Source organism: Falco punctatus (assembly GCF_963210335.1).
Source record: "Falco punctatus genome assembly, chromosome: 10".
NCBI lineage: Eukaryota > Metazoa > Chordata > Aves > Falconiformes > Falconidae > Falco > Falco punctatus.
The window spans coordinates 17,765,958-17,786,248 of record NC_137590.1 but is presented as its reverse complement, the minus strand read 5'-3'; the positions used below and the strand labels follow the sequence as shown (position 1 = coordinate 17,786,248).

Sequence of the window (20,291 nt, the reverse complement as noted above, 5' to 3'; positions counted from 1 at the left end):
GTCCAGTGACAAGGCAGTTTTATTTCAATAATTGCCTAAAGCAATAATAAACCCAAGCCCCACAACACCTGATCAATCATGACAAACAGGGGAAAATTTCTATGGTGTTTATCCGGAGGACAGTCTGTGGGTTCACGATGACTGAAAAAGAATGAAAAGAGAGAAAAAAAAAAAAAAAAGATCAGATGACAGCACATAACTGTTGCATACCTTTTGAAAGGCTCCTGCTGGCTTAGCAACATTAAGGCATGCCAAGGCGTGATGGTTTCTAGGAGGGGGTGTGCTGGCAGATGCTGCCACATTGGCAGAACAGCTGCATACTGTTGGTACGGCATCAACAAGGGGTCCAGGCAGAGCTCCCGTGGGACTGTGTCAGACTGGTCAAGGTTTTAGCATCCATTCCATAAACCAACAGTCATATTTTTTCCCTCTCAGCCGTATTTGAGAAGGGACGGTCATTTGGTAATCAAAAAGCCTGCCACAGGATACTGTTAAGACTTGCTAATATCTGTGATAACACAGCAAACATTTAAGGCTTTGGAAAGGGAACAGGATTGCTTTTCTGCCCAGGGAAGTTTTTTTTCCAGTAAGGTCTTTTGCAAGGCTATTCAACAAAGGGTGCTGGACCAAGGGAGTATTAAGTCACTGTGCTCTGCATACAGTGGGCACACCTGGGGCAGCAGGCTGGGAAAGAGGTGCTGTGCCATGAGCGGTCCTGGGGACGTGGTAAATGAGTCTCCTTCCCCAGACACTGCCCTTGTGTCATGATACCCCCATCCCAGATCTAGCAACAAAACAGCAGGGAAGGAAGCTGTGTATTCTATTAATCTTACTTTTCTTCTTTTGATAGTTGTGCCTCCTCCGAAAGCGCATGTTAATTTTTGGCCACGACTCTGTCTTTTCAATCACAGTAGCCTCCACACGGACAAGATCTTTCCTTAAAAATAAATTTTACAAGTATCACTTTTTAACTATTTACATTCTCGTCCCATCTGTAAGCAGGTTTCTGGGGAAAAGCGACACACAGATAACACATCCTGCCTTACAGAGCCCAGATCCACAGGAACTACAAAATCACTGTGGAAAGAGGGAAATCTGTCAGTTTGTTGGCTTCACAGTGCAAAACCAAAAGCCTCAAGGTGCTGTATGTGGATCAGCCAAGCGATACAATAGGTTGTAGGGCAGTACCTCTCTATCACGTGAGCGATAAGATCAGAAACAGCTAGGGAGGCAGTAGCAAGACAAACCTGCAGGAACTTGTAGGATTACAGTAAGTTAATACAGTGCCTCGTCTGGCACGTTCACATGATCTTGTGTGTCCTACTTTGCTTATGGTGCAGGTTAAACCCATCAGTGGCCCCTTCTCCTGTGCTATGCCGGTCAGCACAGAAGTCCTTCTTCCTTCTACAAAGCATCACAGACAGCTGGAAGAAAGCCTTCTCACCTTGCTCACCTGAAAAAATCCTGGCAAAGGCTCAGTGAAAAGAGATTTGGCCTGCTGTTTCTAGCAGGAAGCACAGCTAATTGGCTCCTGGAGCAAGTCCCTTCTCCTCTCACATGCCTCTCTTCTGCCTCCCACTCTTGGTCTGTCCTGCTTGTTTACCCCAAATTGGAAAAGAAGATGGGGACTCCCTGAGGATTTCAGGTACTGCTGCCTGCCTCGCAGCTGGGGGAGTTCAGACCACTCAAAGACTCAAATTATTTCTATATCTCATTTCTACATATGGAAATTCTCAGCAAGTAAACATCCTCCCTCCCTCCCTGAGGAGAGAGACGAAGAGAAGAATACAGCCTGTATTCACAGGCACATAAAAGCACAAAGTAATTAGTCGCTCCACTTTACCTTACCGACACACTCAAACACACCTCCTGCCCGCCCAGGGCTTCTGCAGAGCTCAGAGAAAGTCCCACTGAAGTTAGAAAAAGAATGCTGGGATTTCTAGCTGCTGTACGAAAAATGCCAAGAGCTAGAAAACAAGGTGGCTCTGAAGCACGCACTGGAGGAACAGCTACCTGTCTGCACTACAACTGCTCTCTGGGAAGATAAGTGCCCCCAGACAAGAGCCAGACTAAAGCTTTGGAAAGTGTGGTTTTAATCAACAGCCACAAGGAGGGAGGAAGAGACACTCTTTCATGCAGCATTGCTGCAGAATATCATTAAAAACTCATTAGCATGCTCACTTTGCCACCGGAAGACATTTAAAGAACATTTTCCTGACAAATTACTCTGTCTGCACTTAAGGGGGGCAGAGAGGGGAAGCCCATCTAACCTAACTGTTCCAGCAAGGTCACTAGGAGGCCAAAGGCTTTGAGACATTTACCATCTCTCTTAACTTTTACCCTCTGGGGTGTAACATGTATCAGAGATTGAGAGAGGAAGGAAGGGCAGCCAGAGGTGAAAAACTGTTAATACCTGCATTTATTGGCTAGCCCAGAAGAAAAGAGACAAAAGATGATCTAGATTTTGAGAGGCTGGGTGACCCTCACATCTCAGATAAAGGACGTTGTCCAGATTCAGCCCAGTGATAGGATCCAACAGCACTACTGAAATACACGGCGAGCTTTGCAACGTGAGGGAAGAAACCAAGAAATGAACTGCACTTCAGTGGCTGGCCATGTTTTAACACTATAATTAGGGAGCTATACTTCCCGGGTCTAATTCCTGCCTGCTGAAGGATACACTCCCACCGACTTCTCACAGGCTTGGACTGTAAAGGCATGTAACAAACTCACTAATGATGATCACATGGGAAAACTGGAAAGTGGCCAGGCCAGATAAAGTGACCTGGTCACTGAAATCTCTGGGCAGCTCTCAGGAGAGCCAGGGTTTGCAGTAGCACAGCCAAGCTATCCCTGATACAGCGCTCACCACCGGACTGCACTGGCTGTCCTAGGCTTGGGTAGTATCCAGCCAAAGGCAGAAACATTGACACGGATCCGTAGATAAGTGTCCCCCTGCCATTGCTCATAGATATTGACATGCTTTCAAGTAAACCTTTAAGGGTATTGTTGAGACAATCCAGTATCCAAGCACGGCTTCACTCTGCAAGCCAAAGTTCAAGGCCAAAGGGCCCTGGTAAGTCCTTCTCTGTTGGACAAAGCACTAGGACCTGCTGGCTGAGAGGCTGAAGCACAACAGAAAACAACTTGCTGGTGAAGTGCATAGGAACAGAAAAGCTCTCAGCGAAATAGAGCCCAAGGAAAAAAAAAAAAAAAAACTTCATCAAATGTTTTAGGTATGACTGGAATGTCCATAAAAATAAAAAGAGGGTCACGCGTTTCCCAGAGTCTGACATAGACAGTCGGGCCTGCTGCTGTTAGCAGCAAAATGTTTCATGACAAAGCAAGTCTATCAGATTTTTGCAGGAGGCAAGAAAAATTCACACTGAAATCTCATAGATGTAAGTTGGGCTGAAAGCTATTGTCATTAAGCCGTGAAAAAGATCCAGGCAATCCACAGCACCAAAGGATCGCAGTTCTTAGAGGTAATAATTTCAACTGACAAGCTTGCTTGCTCCCTGCAGAAGGTAACTGAATCCCAGCCTTGCTGTCTGGGAAAAGAACAGGCCCAAGGCCCTTTGCCTTTTCTACTGAAGCCACTGCAAAAAGGGACAGGTAGCAGGAGAAAGAGCAGGGTTCATCTAGAGGAAAAAATTCCCCCATCAGTAGTACTTTGTCTAGAAATAAGCTAAGCTTTCTCACAGGTACCATTCATTCCACTCAGGTCTAAAACAGCTGAGGGTACTGAGCTGATGGCTTGAAACGCAAATCTGCCCAAGGTTATGCTCGCTTCTAATCACAGCTTTAAAAGTGCACAACACTTTCTGCATTATACAGCTAAACAAAGTACAGCTGCATACTGCTTGATATCCTTGTGCCAATCGACCAGACAGCAAGTTACTTGAACAAACACAAAACCCAACAGATTCCAGAGCAGAAGCCAGCTACAAGTTCCCAGAATAGCCTCTGCCACGCAGATATGTTTTGTTGCACTGTTGTTTTTTAAGGCTTTTAAGGAGTGTCATCTTGGGAGGTATCTGACTGTTACAGAAAATTAAAACATCACTGTCCGTCCAAAACAGGACAAGTTCCTACCCGCCTCCAAGTTTGAACAGGGAGTGCAGCTGTAATGAACTGTCTTACGCAGACACTGGTGCAAGCATTTACTGAAGTGTTTATTTTTGAAACAACAGAAAAACAAAACCACATTTGTTCATACCCAACCTCTTATCTCCCCTCCAAAATGTTTGTGGTTTAGGCACAACTGGGAGCTATGTGAAAGAACTGCAGTCGATGTTGCTCGTGACACGCTGGGTTTTGCTTTCCTTTCCTCAGCCCGTATCAGAGCTGGGGACTTGGGAGGTTTCCCTACAGCTTGGGGGGAGGATGGCACCTTCCCACCAGCCTTTCAATCTGCCTGGTGAGCTGCTACTGCCTCCTCCTCCCAACGTTCTTCCTCTGCCAGTTACTGGAGTTCAGGCTAACACTGGCAGATGTGCAGTTTGGTCTGCTTCAAGCAACTGGCACCACCTTCCACACACTGAGAGCAGCTGCAGGAACCAAACAGCTGTTTCTCTTCCTGCCCTAGAGCTCCTGCGTCTTGCACTGCACACGCCAAGTCCAGCACACAAACTGAGAGTTGCAAAAAAACACCCCAGAGCCACTAGTTAAGACAGCCAGGTGAGGGATGGTGCTCCTAAACTACCTGACATAGCGTATCCATGCCTGCAGAACTTGGGCTCCTCTGAACTTCTGCAAGATGACACTTCTAGTCCTAGTAATGAGATTTCCCTTCCTAAGATCTTCCACGAGGGCAATATCTGGCAATAATTCAAAGACTCCTGACAACCCGCTCTTCCAGATATATTTGCAGTACTGTTAAAAGGACTGGCAGCTCTCAAAATCCTAACACAGGGAACTTGAAGCAGCTACCACCACTGCAACCAAAGTCATGTTATCAACTGTACAAACATGTTACAAGTAACTCCTAAATACCAACAACCCCCTGGTGCCACAGCAAGCACTCAAAAGTGAAAATGATATGAAACTCCACGGTATTTCTAATCTGAATCTACAAGGCATCAACAAATAATTCTCAGATGTACAAGTTCCTACTCATGGGCCCATCCTCTGCCAAAGTCACTGCAGTTCGAGCTAAGGCCAAAACAAGTGGTTTAGCTTGCAACCAGACCACAGCCAGGGCTTCCAGGTACTTCAAGCACCTGCAACCCACCTCATCTTCACTTGCATTTTACCACTAAAACCTCTTGTCCTGGGGAAAACAACAGTTCATGACTTTGCTTCTGGCTACTGCTAAGAGCTGAGCAATAACACCTGGTCCACACGCACCACTTCCTTTTGGTATAGAAAATGCTGAAGAAGCAGGCATTCTGCCAGTTTGTATAGCAGGTCCTACACACTGGGATGGTGCCAAGCAGGTAAAATCCTTCTCCCTGGTTCTGTGACTGCTGGACAGGAAAATCAGGAACTCTAAAATTAAGATTAAGGCCTGCTGGGTTAAGACAAGGACAAAAGGAAATGGATTAAAAAACCCAAGTCAAATTAAGGGGTTAAGGGATGGGAAAGGATTTCTGGGTTATTCCAAGATGACTATCACCAGAATTAGGGTAAGGGAGTAAAGATGTTGAAGAGCAAGATTTACTGCTAGTTAGTGCAAGGTTTGTAACAAGAAAAAAAGGTCCAACCCAGTAGAGGTGAATATCCTACAGTTACCTTAGTAAAACTCAGCTGTGAAACATGGCTCATTCACTTGGAAAACTAACTGCTGTTCTATCCTGGCAGTGTGGCGATGGTTAGAGTCAGCAGAGACTGAGAAGCTTTATTGGTGGCTCTTTCAAAAGCCACAGGGCTGGGAAAAAAGCTACTGCTGATAAATCCAAGTTTCTCTTCAGTTTCAGCTGTAGGAGCCCTGAAGCCACAATTAAGTACAAGAATTGTTTCAAAGACAATTCTTGTATGAGACATCTTACCCCAGGAGCGGCCTTCCAATAAGTGTGAAGTCATCAGCGCCAACCAGTAAAACCTATGGAAAATAAACGAGGCATATGTCACTGCTTTCTTGTCCCAGTAGAAATGCAAACAGTATCTTCCAAATTCTACAGTCACCATAAAGGAGTCAAACTGCTTAAAAATAGGCCTTTACACATTTCAAACCTGACACTGTTACTAGAGAGGGATGGTGGGAAAAGGCAGCTAACAGGCAAGAAACAGATTCGTTAAACAGTCAGTCTTCCAGGACAGCTTATCCTACTAAAACATACTTTGGAAGTATCTTTCACATTGATCAGAACACACTGAACCTTTCTGTCCTGGCTCACCAACAGCTGTAGAAGTTATGAAAAGCAATACAGGGAAAAAGAAGAATGTGCCTTGTGTGGATCGGAATGAATAGCAGCTCCTAAAATCATTGGATTTTTATAGCAATTGCTCCATGTCCCAGCAGAGAAATACTGTCCTCACCCTCCTCCATCAGGCCTCAAGAGGGCAAAAAAGAAATGAGCATGGGGTGGGGGGTGGGATTCACCACCTCAGGGACTAGCCCTTTTGTTTCAGGGTATTTCAACCACCTGCTTATCTAAAGGATCAGGCAGGATAATAAAGAGGACATAGTGAGAAGAGGCAGCATTTCTTACAGACTGTCTCCTTCCCCACACTAATTGTACAGCAGCAGCTAAAAGCAGCATACAAATGGTCATGAGATATTCCCAGTTTTCTTTTAGAAACTTGCCAGTAAAATCCCAGAAGAGTTATGGTGGTTAGGCAAGTTTTTCACCTTTAACTCCCATCCAGACCTTTGCATTCCTAGCTGGCTACTTCATGCAAATCACTCCTCTCTGCAAGGACACAGGACACAGCTGAAGGCATGCCTAAAAAGCTGCCTCAAAACTGGACTTCAAAGCAACGGGTAAGTAGAAGAACTGCCCGGCTCTCCTTAACTGCTTACTTGGCTCTAACAACCAATATTAAGACTAAACCAACCCCACTTCATAATCTTTCATTTAAGCTTTGGATTAATAAACCTGTACAAGCTCCTGCTAGTTAAACAAGGGTAAAGGTAAAGATATTGAATTGCATCTTGGTAATTCTCCCCTACATGCACCATCCCTCTCCCTCCACCCAACACACTCAGCACGATAAGGATCTTGCAAAGCATTGCTCAGCGACAGTCCCTCCGGAGGACTGCAAGTATTTTGGGTGTTGAGAGTTTCAAGGTAAACACAGTCTTCAGCTGCTGTCTCTAGAAACAACAACTGTAATTTTCTTTTTTTGGATGAAGTTAGTACAACAAAAATCTGTCTCCTAACAGAGTCTGGCACGACTCACTCCAACCCTGTTCAACAGAAATCACAATAATATTATCACTAACAGAGTAACTGAAATTGGAACAAAACTAAGACAAGGCAAGTAACTGGAGTAAGAACGGGAGATCAGACAGGAGCTATTCAGGACATGTTATTAAAAACTGGTTATGGGTTTTGCCTTAGGGAATGTTCACAGGCAATTTGCTCTAGCCCCACACACAGCATGGCATCACAGGCACTGTGGAAGCATGGCATGTCACCTTTTCCATCCGGATTCGGTCTCCACATTCAGCCTCCAGAACATTGTCCATCATAATCAAGTCTTCACTAGTTATTTTCCACTGCTTGCTGGCAAAGTGGACCACAGCAAAGAGCCTTCCGTACTGCCCCATTGCGATCATCTTGTTCACCTTTTGTACCACTTCTGCGGGCAAACAGCAGGGAAGGAATCAGTGTACAAACCCCCGCAAGGTGTGAAGAACCGCTCAAAACTAACTCAGCCACACTGCTCTCCCACCAAAACTATTACCTTCTGGGAATCTTTAAGCATGGATCAACAGCAATGTTGTTTCCGACAAGGCATGAACCTCCCTTTCATAAACTTAATTTGTATTTTAGTTGCTGGCAAACCCATGTGTAAGTAAACAGCTAGTATATATACCATGCGGCTGATCTAAGACTGTTGACTTCTCAGCCTATTTCTTAAGCATCCTAAAATGCACTGCATTCAGATATAAAGTGTTCCAGAAAAGAGTGCTCATCCTTGCATTCTACGTTTGGAGGGGAGCAACTCAACTTCCAAGTCATATGCAGAAGGCCCAGCATTCTGAATACCGTGTAAGGCATGCAGGAACATCAGGAAGAGTTTGGCAAAGTACAAAGGAAAAACTAACAAAGCTTGGCTTGAGAACTTGTACCTGCAGCAAAGACAAGAGACACCTTTCTGTCAGTCTCTTCCAGAAAATCTCTTCCTGAAAAATCTCTTCCCATATACACATACACACAGAGCAGGTGCCAGAAGCGGTACAAATGCCGGGGACAAGGTCCTGCACATGAACAAACTCAGTTTTCTGTGATCAGCTTCCCATGCACTGAAACCAAAACCAGTTTTTACAGGAACATCAAAAGGTATTGCTTAATAAGTGCCATTCCACTGCCAAATAGTAGCTTTCCACCCACTTGAGCTGTTCAGAAAAACAGCAACTTTTCTATAACTGGAAAAATAGATTTTCTTCGTGGTCCGCAAAAGTGGCTGAATCTTTTTTTTTTTTCTTTTTTCTAGGAATGTAAACAAAAAAACATCCATTTGGGACAGGCAAGAATTTAGCAGCCAGTCAAACCAAACCCAGTTCTTACAGGAACACTCTGAAAGTGTCCAAGTTTCAACCCAGCAGATGCAAGCTATTCTAGGAAGAGGTAAAAACCAATTATTTGCAAGGCAGTAGTTACTACAGTTCCCACTACAGTGAAGAGTTTAGCTTCTGTGTTGCTGGAATTGCTGTCCCAGAAGAAAAATCTACTGTGTGCTCTTTTCTCTGATTCACAGTGGACCACTACAAAAAGTCCAGAGGAAAAAAAACAACCACATTTTCCTTGTTATACCCGCAACTGCACTATGGGTACAATAAATTTCTTGCAGCTCTGAACTGCTGATGCAGGTAGATCGGTAGTCCTGTGGTCAACGTTTCAAAACCAAAATTTCAAAAATGCTGGCCTACAATTTTCTCTCAGCAAAAAACATGCGGAGTCATGCTCTAACAAGGGTTAGTTCCTTGTCAAGTTTCAACTTTCTATCCATGGGGCTTTATCATCTTTCCATAACCAAAAAGGTACGTCTTCTACACTGTACTTGGGCTCTGAAGTTGTTGATAACTCTTCCAAACACCTCTAGTGACAGGAAACATCAAGTGATGTTACTATTTAACTGCTAGGACAGCAATCCTAAATACCCCTGGCTGTTTCCATAGCCAGCAGAAAAATAGAAGGCAGAATTCAAAAGCTCTTGCTGTTTGCTTTGGATAAGCACAGCCAGGAGATAATGATGCAAGCTCATTAACAGCAGGAGGTTACCAGGCACAGAAATCACAGCAGCCCCGAGGATCCCATGTGAATCAATCAGGTGAACATGGGACCCTGTTCACCACAGGGCTTCAGTAAACCAAACAGAGCAGTTCACAGTTCACTACCGGGTCAAATCACACTCAGACACAGAACATTCATCTGTCACTTGAGCAATCCCAGGAGCACAAAGGAGATAAAAAGCAGGATGAAAAACAGCCAGAGAGGAGACCTGGAGCAGGAGGCTCTCTCTAAAGCACACCAGTCACATAGCTACTCACACACTTCAGTCCAATGATTGGAGACTATCTGCAAAAAGGTGGACACAACTCAGCTTTTCACCTCTCACTCTCCTTGTAAAAGAACTCCTCTCCTTTACTTCCCAGGTCTCTCCCACCTAAAGCAGGAGTCAGATACCTTTCACAGATGTCCCAGAGGTTTACACAACGAGACAGTAAGACTGCCTGTCAATAAACAGAGGAGCTCATTGCCTGTGTGAAGCACAACACCTAATTGCTACCACCACAGCAACTGTAGAAGGAATTCACCCACTGGGGCTCATTATTGCCTAGTTCTGAGACACATCCCACACATGTGGCTTCCCTGCTACCATCCCCAGCACGGTCTGGATGACAACAGCCCCACTTGGGCAATACGAGGCTAGACACATCTGCCTTCTTGTATTTGATTTTCACCTGCCAGGGGACCTGTGTCTGGTTACAAGTGGAAGATTGACATGTTCTAGTAAGGTGAAGCAATGAGGGAGGGTGGTTGCCAAACATCTGTGGGCACTTCTCTCACTGACCTGTGAGGCTGCCTGCTGTACAGTCCACGTGCTCCTTTCAGGAGGACCACTGGCTGCCTTCAACGGTCCTGACTAGATGTGGGGACAGAAACACATTCACTAACATTATGTCACATCCCAGCTGCTCATTGCCTTATGTCACACCTCTGCAGCTCAGTCATGTCCCCACCATCCAACTGCTTATGCTGGCTCTAGTGTTTTATGCATTTAAATACACCAGCTCTCTGATGTGCCTTCCATCCAACAGCTTTTGCTGGCTTTAGCTTTTTGATTTATCCATTAAAAGACAAATAATTGTTTCCTCCTGTCCAAAAGGCTTGTTTCACGCTTTAGAAAGCAACACATCACATCAAGTAAGGTTACTCTAGGAGTGTTACAATCTGTCACATTGTCACAAACTAAGACAACCTCATACTGTACCCAAATCTCCAATACCAGCAGCTGGAGCACAAGTCCAGTGACACTAACACATCTGACAGACTAGACAAAAATGCAAAGAACAAAACCAGGCTCCAATCGTTGAAAACACTTATTTATGCTCAATCAGGCCTGCCACCAGCAGCAATACTGGAGTGCTAGTCTTCACTCAGGGACTTGAGATCTTTACCTGCATGATACTTTGCTTCTTCTACTGGATCTGGAAGTTTCACTTCAGGCCACGGGGGTGAAGTCAGAGATGTTTTGGCAACAAGTCTGTGAATGATAAGGTAAGATTCATTTGTAGCACACAGATATTGTCAAGAGATGTAAAGCATGAAGAAAGGGAAAAAGGTAAAAGAAGCTGCAGATGGGACTAGAAAGTGGTTTTCCACTGGCAAAGCACAAGTTGAAGAGGAGACTTAATGATTTCTCAGTATGAAAAACTAGATCTAAAACCCACTGGGGCCAGAAGGCAACTTCCCACAGATCACATTTCTCTTTGTAGCAGCTCATGAGCAAGGAGAGGTTTTCTATTCCAATGTAAAGTGTTACGGACAGAGGGAGGCAGACAAGGCAAAAGCCATGTTACCTCTCGAGGAATTAATCCAATGGAGGACACTGGATATAGCAAACTCCTCAGACCCTCCTCCCGACACCTGGCAAAAGCACTCCAGTAGGACAAGAAATGCTGAAGATGTAGCCCATATCAGAAGGCTGTTCAAAAACATGCAGAAAACAGTCTCATTCTTTAGTTCAGCCTGTAAATACCCTACAACAGTCACTGCTCCCAGGGCTTAACATCATTTAGGGCCACCGTGAACTGCAGCAAGCTTTAAGAAAAAGGGATAAATGCCTCAGTGGTTGGTTTGCTTTACATCCCATCCTATCATAAAATTCATTATGGGGAATGGATTATTCCCCCCCTCTTTTTTTTTTTTCTTTCTTCCCACTTCAGAATGTTAGTTAAAATAGTTTGAAACAAAGGAAGAGTGCAGAAATAAACCAATGGAAAATTAAGTGAAAATTCACACCGGCTATCACTTCTTCCTGATGTTGATATCTGCAGCTGGATGTGGTAGTGCCAATAAAGTTCAGAGACTACCACTGACTTTCCACCCCCTTGTTTTTACAGACTGGAATTTTGTCACCAACTCCAATGGAAACAGACCTACCTTCAGCCTTGTTACACCCGAGTTTTAGATACAAGGCTCTTATTAAGCTTTTCCGGGTATAGCTACAAGTTACCTCCACCACAGCTGAGCGGCTGAACACATTAATGCTCCTCAGCTCACTTCACCAAGTACAAAGCCCTGAAGTTACCTGACAGCGGGGAGCATCCGGGAGGAGGCAACTTGCCTTTGATGGGGAAGAAGGGCTAATGAGCATTCTTAAACCAGCCTTAAGCGCTGCACATGAATGACTCACATGCATCCTTTTTTCCCCCCTCTGTTTTTTGAAGCTCTTCTCTGTTAAATAGACAGTTTAGAGAGGGCCTTAAGACCACAGCTGGGTTCTTTACAGGAGAGTTGAGGCTGTTGTTCTTTTGTCACTTACAGCTGCATTCCCTGAATGGCAATAATAACGGCTTATCCTACCCCCAGTGCAATTCAGCATTTAATACCACAAACATTTAACCCAAAAGACTATTCTGTGCCATTACCACATCTGTCTATAATTGATAGTACCACACTGGGGAGGGACTAGCAGAGGCATCTAACAAAACTTCTTAGACCCATGCCTATCTTGGTTCAGAATCACCGCAGAAGGGAGCGGGAGCTTGCACCACCCCATACTCATCCAGCCAAGCACAAGCATCATTCCTCACGATGACTCTGAGCACCAAGATATTTTGCTGAAAAGTGCAAATTAAATCCTGATTCTTCTTGAAAGGGTAGCTTCCACTGTTGTGATAGAGAGTAGCTTTTTTAACATCTCTTTTCAAACACTCTGCAACCGTACCGCTGAGACAAGAGCCTCTTCACTGCAAGATGTTGCATCGGTCCCCAAAAACCTCCCTGGTGACCAGCCTGAGGGACTCTGGACACCACAGATGCATCCCTTCAGGATCATTCAGTACTGATACAATCGTGGAAGCAACCACAGCTCAAGCTGCACCAGCACCCAAGTGACAAATTCTGTGCAGACCTGAAGACAGCTCTACTGTCTATATTTGGATGCTGCTCTCTGACTTACTGAAAATGGTATGCGGCTGTCACAACGCACAACACCTTCAGTTTAGTAAATAAACTGGGGGCCTGAAGGTGAGCAGGCTACAGTATGGATACAGAACGAAAGACTGAAAACTGCCAGGCGTGTTTCAGCTAGCAGCCAGCAACACATTCTGTTTAGCTGTACAGTGGATTCTTTCTGCTTTTCTCAAGATAGTCACTGAGAGGGATCCTCTGCCTCAAAACTGACCGAATTCCTGACTGCTTCGAGCCCTGTACAGTCAATACCGCAGGTACTGTACCATGCGCACACTGCCTTTCTTGACAGTGGTGCAGACAGCACTACATCATGAGAACACTGTTTAAAACATCAGAGCTGAACAACAATTAACACGCTCAAATGTGCCACAGGGTGTTAATTCAGAAATGAAACACTGCACGAAGCTCAGTGTGAGTTTGAGCGGAAAAAATGCAAATGACACTTGCTTATAATTAGCTGTTTTTCAAGATCTCTAGGACAAGAAGCAACAACAAGAAGGACCAGAGGCAGCTGCTTACATCTCTGCATAAGAGCCAGTTACAAAAACTATTGATTTGTTCCCAAAGAACTGGAGAGAAAAGCACTACTCAGAACTGTGGTACTCATTTCAGGGGCCAGGGAAAGGAGGCAGAAGGCCCATCCTGCACCATTCAGAGATTACCCTGAGAGATGCCAAATGCTTTTACTCAGAAAGAGACACATGACCAAAAGACACCAGATTATTAAGCCAGAATCTACAATACCACAAAGACAATCTTAGCTTTAAAGAAGAGGCAGATTCACCCTGGATCTTGATGAGATGACCAGAAAGGTATTGGTTTCTGAAATTCAAAGAGAAAGATGCTGCTCACTATAATACCATCTCCACCACAAACAGGAAGTCCAGCTTCCTGTGCACAGAGATCCACACTTTCTATAAATAACACAGGATGAGCAAACCCATAAAACATTCCGGAAAAGACATTAGATGCTAGTGAACGAAGGCAAATTAACACAACAGCAGTAGTGTTGGATTGGTTTACTCTGTAATGCCCAGCAATGCCTCAAGAAGGGCTTTCATTTAACAGAAACTCAAAGCACTTGCAAACAAGTATATAGCCACAAGCACCAAGGCTTCGTGGGTCTGTTGCGGGGTATAGTAATAATGTTGGGTGCTCTGTCACCGAGGCAGAGATCCAAACTGTGTTCCCACATGGCTGAGGATCAGCGGGAAGAGGTCACCCCTCCGCAGCCTTCAGAAGAGCAGAGGGAATGAGCACATCTTGCCGTTTTTCCCTGATGCTGCTCACAGAAGTTCTCCGTTTCTGCAGTGTCCCCTTCTGGTTAAAGCAAGCAGCAGCACAGCCCACGGCTCTGTCTCACTCGAGATCCCAGCAGAGGAAACAAAATACAGACACAAACAAGCAGCTTTCAAAGTGCTGAAACAAACGAAGGCTGAAGTTTCCTGGCTTGGGCTGTTAATCACATTGTGCGGAGACCACAGTGCAAGTTCAGTATTTATCAGGTATCAGAGACTCCAGGCAGGAGATGGACCTTGCCCGAGGAGTAGGCCACCTGTACCTAAAAAGATGAGTGTTAGCTGAAGCCCTTTCTGCCGCTGAGGAGCTTGCAATGTCCTGCCTTGAGTGGCTTCTCTGCTGTCTACTACGGGCTGAGCCCACACCGTGGCCCTTTTCTCAGTGGAGGATCTAATCATCTATCTCTAGACTCAACTCTTAATTTCCCAAATCAACAGAAGCATCCCTCTAGCAAAGGTGACCAAAGGTAGGCAGAATCTAAAACTTTGGGGGAAGTGACAGACTAAGGGATCAGACAAGCCTCCCTTCCAAAGCAAAAACAAGCCACCCTCCCCATCCACCCAAAAGACAATCAGTATTTCAAGGGGCAAAAAGCATAAAGTCGTTTGACATTACCCTTGCTGCAGTGACGTGCTCTGGGAACTCTGTTGCCGAACCACAGATGAAAGCAAGAAGGCTAAAAGGGAAGGAGGGAAAAAGAATTAAAAATAAGCAGCAACAACTAGGCTTTTAGACCTTGGTGAGGAAGCATGACAGCAATGTTGAAGCGTTACAGCACTGGTCAGCTTCGTGGTACCATTTTTCTGCCTGTAAAGGCTTTGTTCGGTTTTATCATGCCAAAGATAAAGGGGGAAGCAAAACAAGATACATGGTAAGAGAAAGGACCCATCAGTTGTGTGCAGCATTGCAAGAGAGCACAAGAGAGCTCCCACTGCAAGCACACTTACTTCAAGTCACATTTCCACCTAGACACACCAATTTAACACAGATACACTCAGAGCAACCCATCTCTTGCTAAACAACGTGACCGAAAGGCAGAGGAGAGGAACAGGTAGTCTGCAGAATGCTGTGGTGCACTCTTCATTCTGAGCACTAACTGGTGCTGCTAGAAGGATCCTTTCCAGCCCTCTGGGCCCTCTGAAAAGGGGAGGGAAGCTATTACACAACATTTACCAGGTGAGTCTCAGAAACTTCTACTAAGCCTTACAAAGTTCCCACTCTGAAAAGAGAGGAGGAAGACAAGGCATATTGCCAGTAACTCACTGGCCCTGTAGCTCCTAAGCAGACACTGCAATGGTGAGTGAAACACAGTGACCTGGAAGAGGGGGGAAGGTCCAGCAGATTTGGTTTTAACACTCCTGTGTCTGGGTTTTCACCCTCCCAGTCATGCTTGCTCCTTCTAGACAAGAGGAGTGGAGGAGCTATGTAGCCGAACCAGGAACAACAACAGAACATGGGAATTAGGAAAATGTATTCATGCTTTTCAGAGCTACATATACATAAGCTAATGTTCATCAACAGTGAAGCTGCATTACCGTTCCCATACACAAATCTTCAAAGCTTGAGTGGTTCACTATGACTTAAATCACACTTTAAGTGCAGCTTCAGCATTTTCTGGAAAGGAGCTAGACCCACACACACTTAGCAGAAAGAGATGAAGTCCTAAAAACACATACTCAGGGATTTATCCCTATGTTACCTCAGGGGTAACAATCCCCCTCCTGGAACAACGTGCTTAATTAACAGCCAGACTCTGCACAGCTTCATTGCAGGAACGTTCCCTTTTTCACCCACCATCCAAAGCATGACTGATACAAGGGACTAGCAAGACCTCTTAACACCAAACATACTTAACCACCTCTCTTGCAGAAGCTGCAGTTCACCAAGTCACACTCACCCAGCACGGAAACCAAACCCCGATGCAAAGCCAGGGCCCCCGAGGCTGCCTGCCTGCTCTCCCAGCAAACACCCTGCCAGCTTCCCAGCCCAGCAAGGAGGCCGATGGAGCCCCTGCACACAACCCCAACCCCTAGATTTTCCATAAAGGTTCACACCAGGCTAGAAAAACCCTTGTAAAGTTGATTCTCCTTTTTATTAACTTTCCCCCGCCCCGGCTTTCCGGCTGCTCCGAGACTGATGCAGGCCAAGGCCCGAGCCGCCCCTTTCCCCCCCGCAGCTTTCCGCCACGGGCAGAGCTCCGGGGCTCACCCGCCTGTTACACGGCGCGGCTGTACCGGGGCCACAAGCCGGCCGGGAGCTGCAGCACCGGCCCTGCGTGGGGAGGCGGCGGGGGCTGGCTGGGCCCGCCGAGGGGACGGGGCCCCCGGCCTCGCCGCACCGGGAGGCCGCGGAGGGGCCGCGCCGCGTCGTCCAAACGGCCAGCGGCGGAGACGCTGCCCCGCCGCCTCCCTCCTCTCCCTCCCCGGCCGGAGCGGAGCTCAGAGCGTCCCGTCCCGTCTCACCTGCCGCCCGCCGCCGTGCCCCCGCCACCACGGCCGCCATGACGGTGACCCCCCGCCCCGGAAGCGGAAGTGCCCGGCGGGGCGAAGGGCCATGGCGGCGGAGGCGGTGGAGCGGCACCTGGAGCTGCTGCGGGAGGAGCGGGAGGCCGAGCTCGCCGAGAACAGGTACCGCCGGGCCGCCCGCGGTGGGGAACCGTGCTGGCTCGCCTCTATAGAGCCTGCTGTCACCTATAGCAGCCCTAACGCACCGGTCCTGCCGGGGCCTGCTGTCGCCTATGGGAAACGCTGCCGGCCTCACTCCTATAGGGCCTACTCTCACCTATAGGGAAGCCTGATGGACCTTCCCCGGGCACCTGCTGTTACATATGGGAAGCCCTGCTGGCACCCCTATAGGGCCTGCTCTCACCTATAGGGAACCCTGATGGACCTTCCCCAGGCACCTGCTGTTACATATGGGAAGCCCTGCTGGCACCCCTATAGGGCCTGCGGTCACCTGTGGAGAAGGGTGATGGATATACCTCTAAGGGACTTGCTGTCATTGATAAGAAACCTCGTCGACTCACTCCTATATGGTCGATCACCTGTCACCTGGGGGAAGCTTCCTGTCACCTATAGGAAATGCTGCCATACTCACTCCTGTATAACCAGCACATCCCAATAGGAAACCCACTCCATAGGGCCTGCTCCAATCTGTGGGAAATCATGCTAGACTCACCCCTATAGGACCAGCTTATCCATGTGGGAATCCTCAGAGCTTGCTGTCACGTGTAGGATCCAAGCTCATGTCAGCAACATCTTGGGGCTCCCAGTCTCCTCCTGCAGCCCCCACCCAGCTTTGCCTTCCTGCCACAGGGCTTGAGCTGAAAGCATAATCCCACCTGACTCATGTGGCCTCGTGGTGACAGGGAGGGCGGGGGTGTCATCAGGTGCCCCCAGGTTGCGTGGGGCCGTGCTGGGGGCACAGACACCCCCACTTCTGGTGCCAATAAGGCCTGGCCTTACCCAGCCCAGAGGACAAAGGGTGCCAGGAGACAGGACAGGGCCATTGCCCCGCTGCCCTATTGCCCTGTTTCCTGACACTTCAGCTCCCTAGAAACCAACCTACAGGAACAAGCCAAACTGGGGGAAACAAGCTAAACTGGGGGACTAAGGAGAATAAACTTGGGGGATTTTCTTTTTTATTTTAATCTATACAAAAATAAAGATGCCTCCACAGGCCCCAAGTGAAACTGTGGAGCAAGCACAGCTGCTGCAGAACACTTTGCCCCCAAAGGACAGCAGTCTGCAAAGCTCCAGTCTGGGTTTTCTGCCATGAAAGTCTGCACCAGATACCAATTCCTCTGCTCTGTGCAGCCGTGTGTGTGGTGTTTGTTGGAGGTTAGCACAACTTCATGTAAAAAATGGCAAATCTTCCATGTTAGCCCTTAAATGTGATAGGAGAAAACTCAGGTTGTCCTCTCCTGGGTCGTGGGTAACTAGGCACATCCTTTCTTTTCACACCCAGACAGGCGAGAGGAAAATACACTTAAACAGATGTTACCTCTTCTCCAGGCTCTGTGAGTGTCACCCTGTTTCCCAGAATAAGCCTGTGGAAGCCAATCTACTTACATCAGTACAAAGTGATTGCAATAAGCCCACACTTCAACAAGCCAATGTCTCTTTTGCCATTGTCCTTCTCCTCCTTTTCCATCTCCTCCCCCAGCTTTTTTCTGTTTTGTCATCTGAATCTTTGAATCTCAGCTTCAGTCCAGCAAATGGTTTTCATGTCTGTGTGTGGTTTCCAGGGCATGGCAGGAAAGCATCTCCCTGAAGGAACTGCAGCGCAGAGGTGTCTGCCTGCTAAAACTCCAAGCTGCCAGCCAGAGAACTGGCCTCTACGGACGGCTGCTTGTGACGTTTCAGCCTAGAAAATATGATTCAGATGCGGAGCTGCCCTATAACAGTTTTGGGCCTGGTAAGTGGTATTCCTGTCAGTGCAAAGTACATAGAGATGACCAATTCTTCTTCCTAACGTCATTCTAATGTGATACTTGTAAGAACTGAGCAATTGATGCAAGAAAGGAGGGGAGAGATTGTTATGGCTACAGGATGAATCTAGAGGAAAATGGCCTCTTTATCCCTCAGCTTATTACAGACACATATGTTGCACCAGAAAGTAGTGCTGGTGATGAAAATTCTGGCTCTCCTCTATCTGAAACAATAAAAACAAACTCCTGATCTCTCGTTGTTAAAGATTTCCTGACATTCTTTGTACAAGCCAAAGTGTTTATGCTTATGTCTTGCGGTAGGTAAGGAGCTTTTGTCACTTACATTTTATTTGCAAAATGGAAAGTGGATTTTCCTTTTCCTTCCTGAGTTGCCATGTTTCTCCCTTTCCTCTTATTTTTGGCAAGGAAGAGAAGGTGAAATATGTGCTGTTATTAGCTACATGCCTGGATTTCTATTGAAAATGCAGGTACCAGAGAAATACAGACTCATTAGCACGTGAGCCAGCGCCCTTTTCACTCATGTCTCACCCTCTGCCATCACTTCCATGAATTCATGACCAGGACTGTCAGAGCTGAGCTGTTGCCTCTCTTGCTGATATCCGAGGAGGGCAAGGATGCTGTCTGCCATGCTGTAACCAACTGTGCAGGCTTACCCCTCGGAAGAACTTGGGTTTGACTGTGGAGTGAGTCTGCAATACACCTGCTATTTTTTTTTCCTCCAGAGACCCTTCTCTTTTTTCCTTAGGCAATGAGGGTATTGCCTTGCACTCTCCAAAACTGGTCCACAAAAGAGAAGCTGGCTGCACCAGATAATTTTCTGGTTTAGTTTAGTAATTTTATTGGTTTAGTTTGCTAGGTCATTGAGCTTGCTAAGCAGGCACATCATGGGGAACTACAATGTTTCTGACCCTGGTCGCACAATGGTGCCGGTTCAAAGTGTGTTGAAGTTCAGTTTGTTGATGCACTCTTTGTCACCCAGGCCTCCAAGCTGCTGACCTTTGAAATTAAAATGGCTCATTGCAGATTGGGAACTCAGTTTTGAGAGCATCTGCCAGTGCTCTTCAAAGAGAAATAACATTGCCATAGCAGTAAATTATTCCTGGATGCAAGCATTTTAGCGTAAGAGCTGATGGACCTTGTGGAGGAAATCTTCCCATAGTTTGTAAATCTGAAATTTAATCCTCAATGAATGCGAGCCCCAGATAAGTTATAAACTTAGTCAGACATCCTGTTGAAAATCTGTTTCACCTCTACACTACGCAATTCCACTTTCTTTCGTAATCTCACAGTGACTGTGAAAAGCTGTAGTGAGTCCTCAAAAATCTCTGGTCTTTCTTAGTTCCTCTGACTGGCATATAGCAGTCATCTGGGAAGCACATACTGTCACGCAGACTCCTTGGCTATTATTAAAGAAATACAATTGATGTAAAATGGTTTGTCTGAATGTTCAGAGGAGTCAGGTTCTCCCAAGATCTTTGTGAAAGCATGTTGGCTTTCTGAGCAGCTCTGGCTATGGGGAGCACTGCTGGTCTCCACCCCAAGACCTGTGGTGTGTGGAGGTCTGAAGGCAGCTGTTTAGTTGCTGTCCGGTGTCTTCTCACTGCTAACTGTCCTTTTGCTCCCTCTTGTTGTGTGTTCTTTGTTTGCTAAGAGGAGGCTATTCTCCTTTGGTTGCTGGTCTCACCGAAAATGCTTCTTTTCAAAACATTTGTCCCACTTCGTTCTCTCTC

General features: G+C 46.5%; 2 protein-coding genes across 2 annotated transcripts in view; one reads left to right on the top strand and one right to left on the bottom strand.

Annotated features, from left to right (window-relative positions):
* Nucleotide 1: 1 nt before the first annotated feature.
* Nucleotides 2–16,634, bottom strand: MRPL21 (mitochondrial ribosomal protein L21). Its single transcript, XM_080405069.1, has 7 exons — nucleotides 16,574–16,634; nucleotides 14,727–14,787; nucleotides 10,793–10,878; nucleotides 7,583–7,746; nucleotides 5,991–6,043; nucleotides 834–937; nucleotides 2–141 (listed from the first exon to the last, which is right to left on the bottom strand). Exons 1-7 carry the CDS (start codon nucleotides 16,611–16,613, stop codon nucleotides 77–79), a joined length of 573 nt encoding a protein of 190 aa, XP_080261195.1. The 5' UTR covers nucleotides 16,614–16,634; the 3' UTR covers nucleotides 2–76.
* Nucleotides 16,616–20,291, top strand: part of IGHMBP2 (immunoglobulin mu DNA binding protein 2) — a 43,649-nt gene continuing 39,973 nt past the window's right edge. The window contains exons 1-2 of the mRNA XM_080405020.1: nucleotides 16,616–16,738; nucleotides 18,358–18,527. Coding sequence (XP_080261146.1) covers nucleotides 16,665–16,738; nucleotides 18,358–18,527 — 244 coding nt within the window. The 5' untranslated portion in view covers nucleotides 16,616–16,664. The remainder of the gene's footprint in view (nucleotides 16,739–18,357; nucleotides 18,528–20,291) is intronic.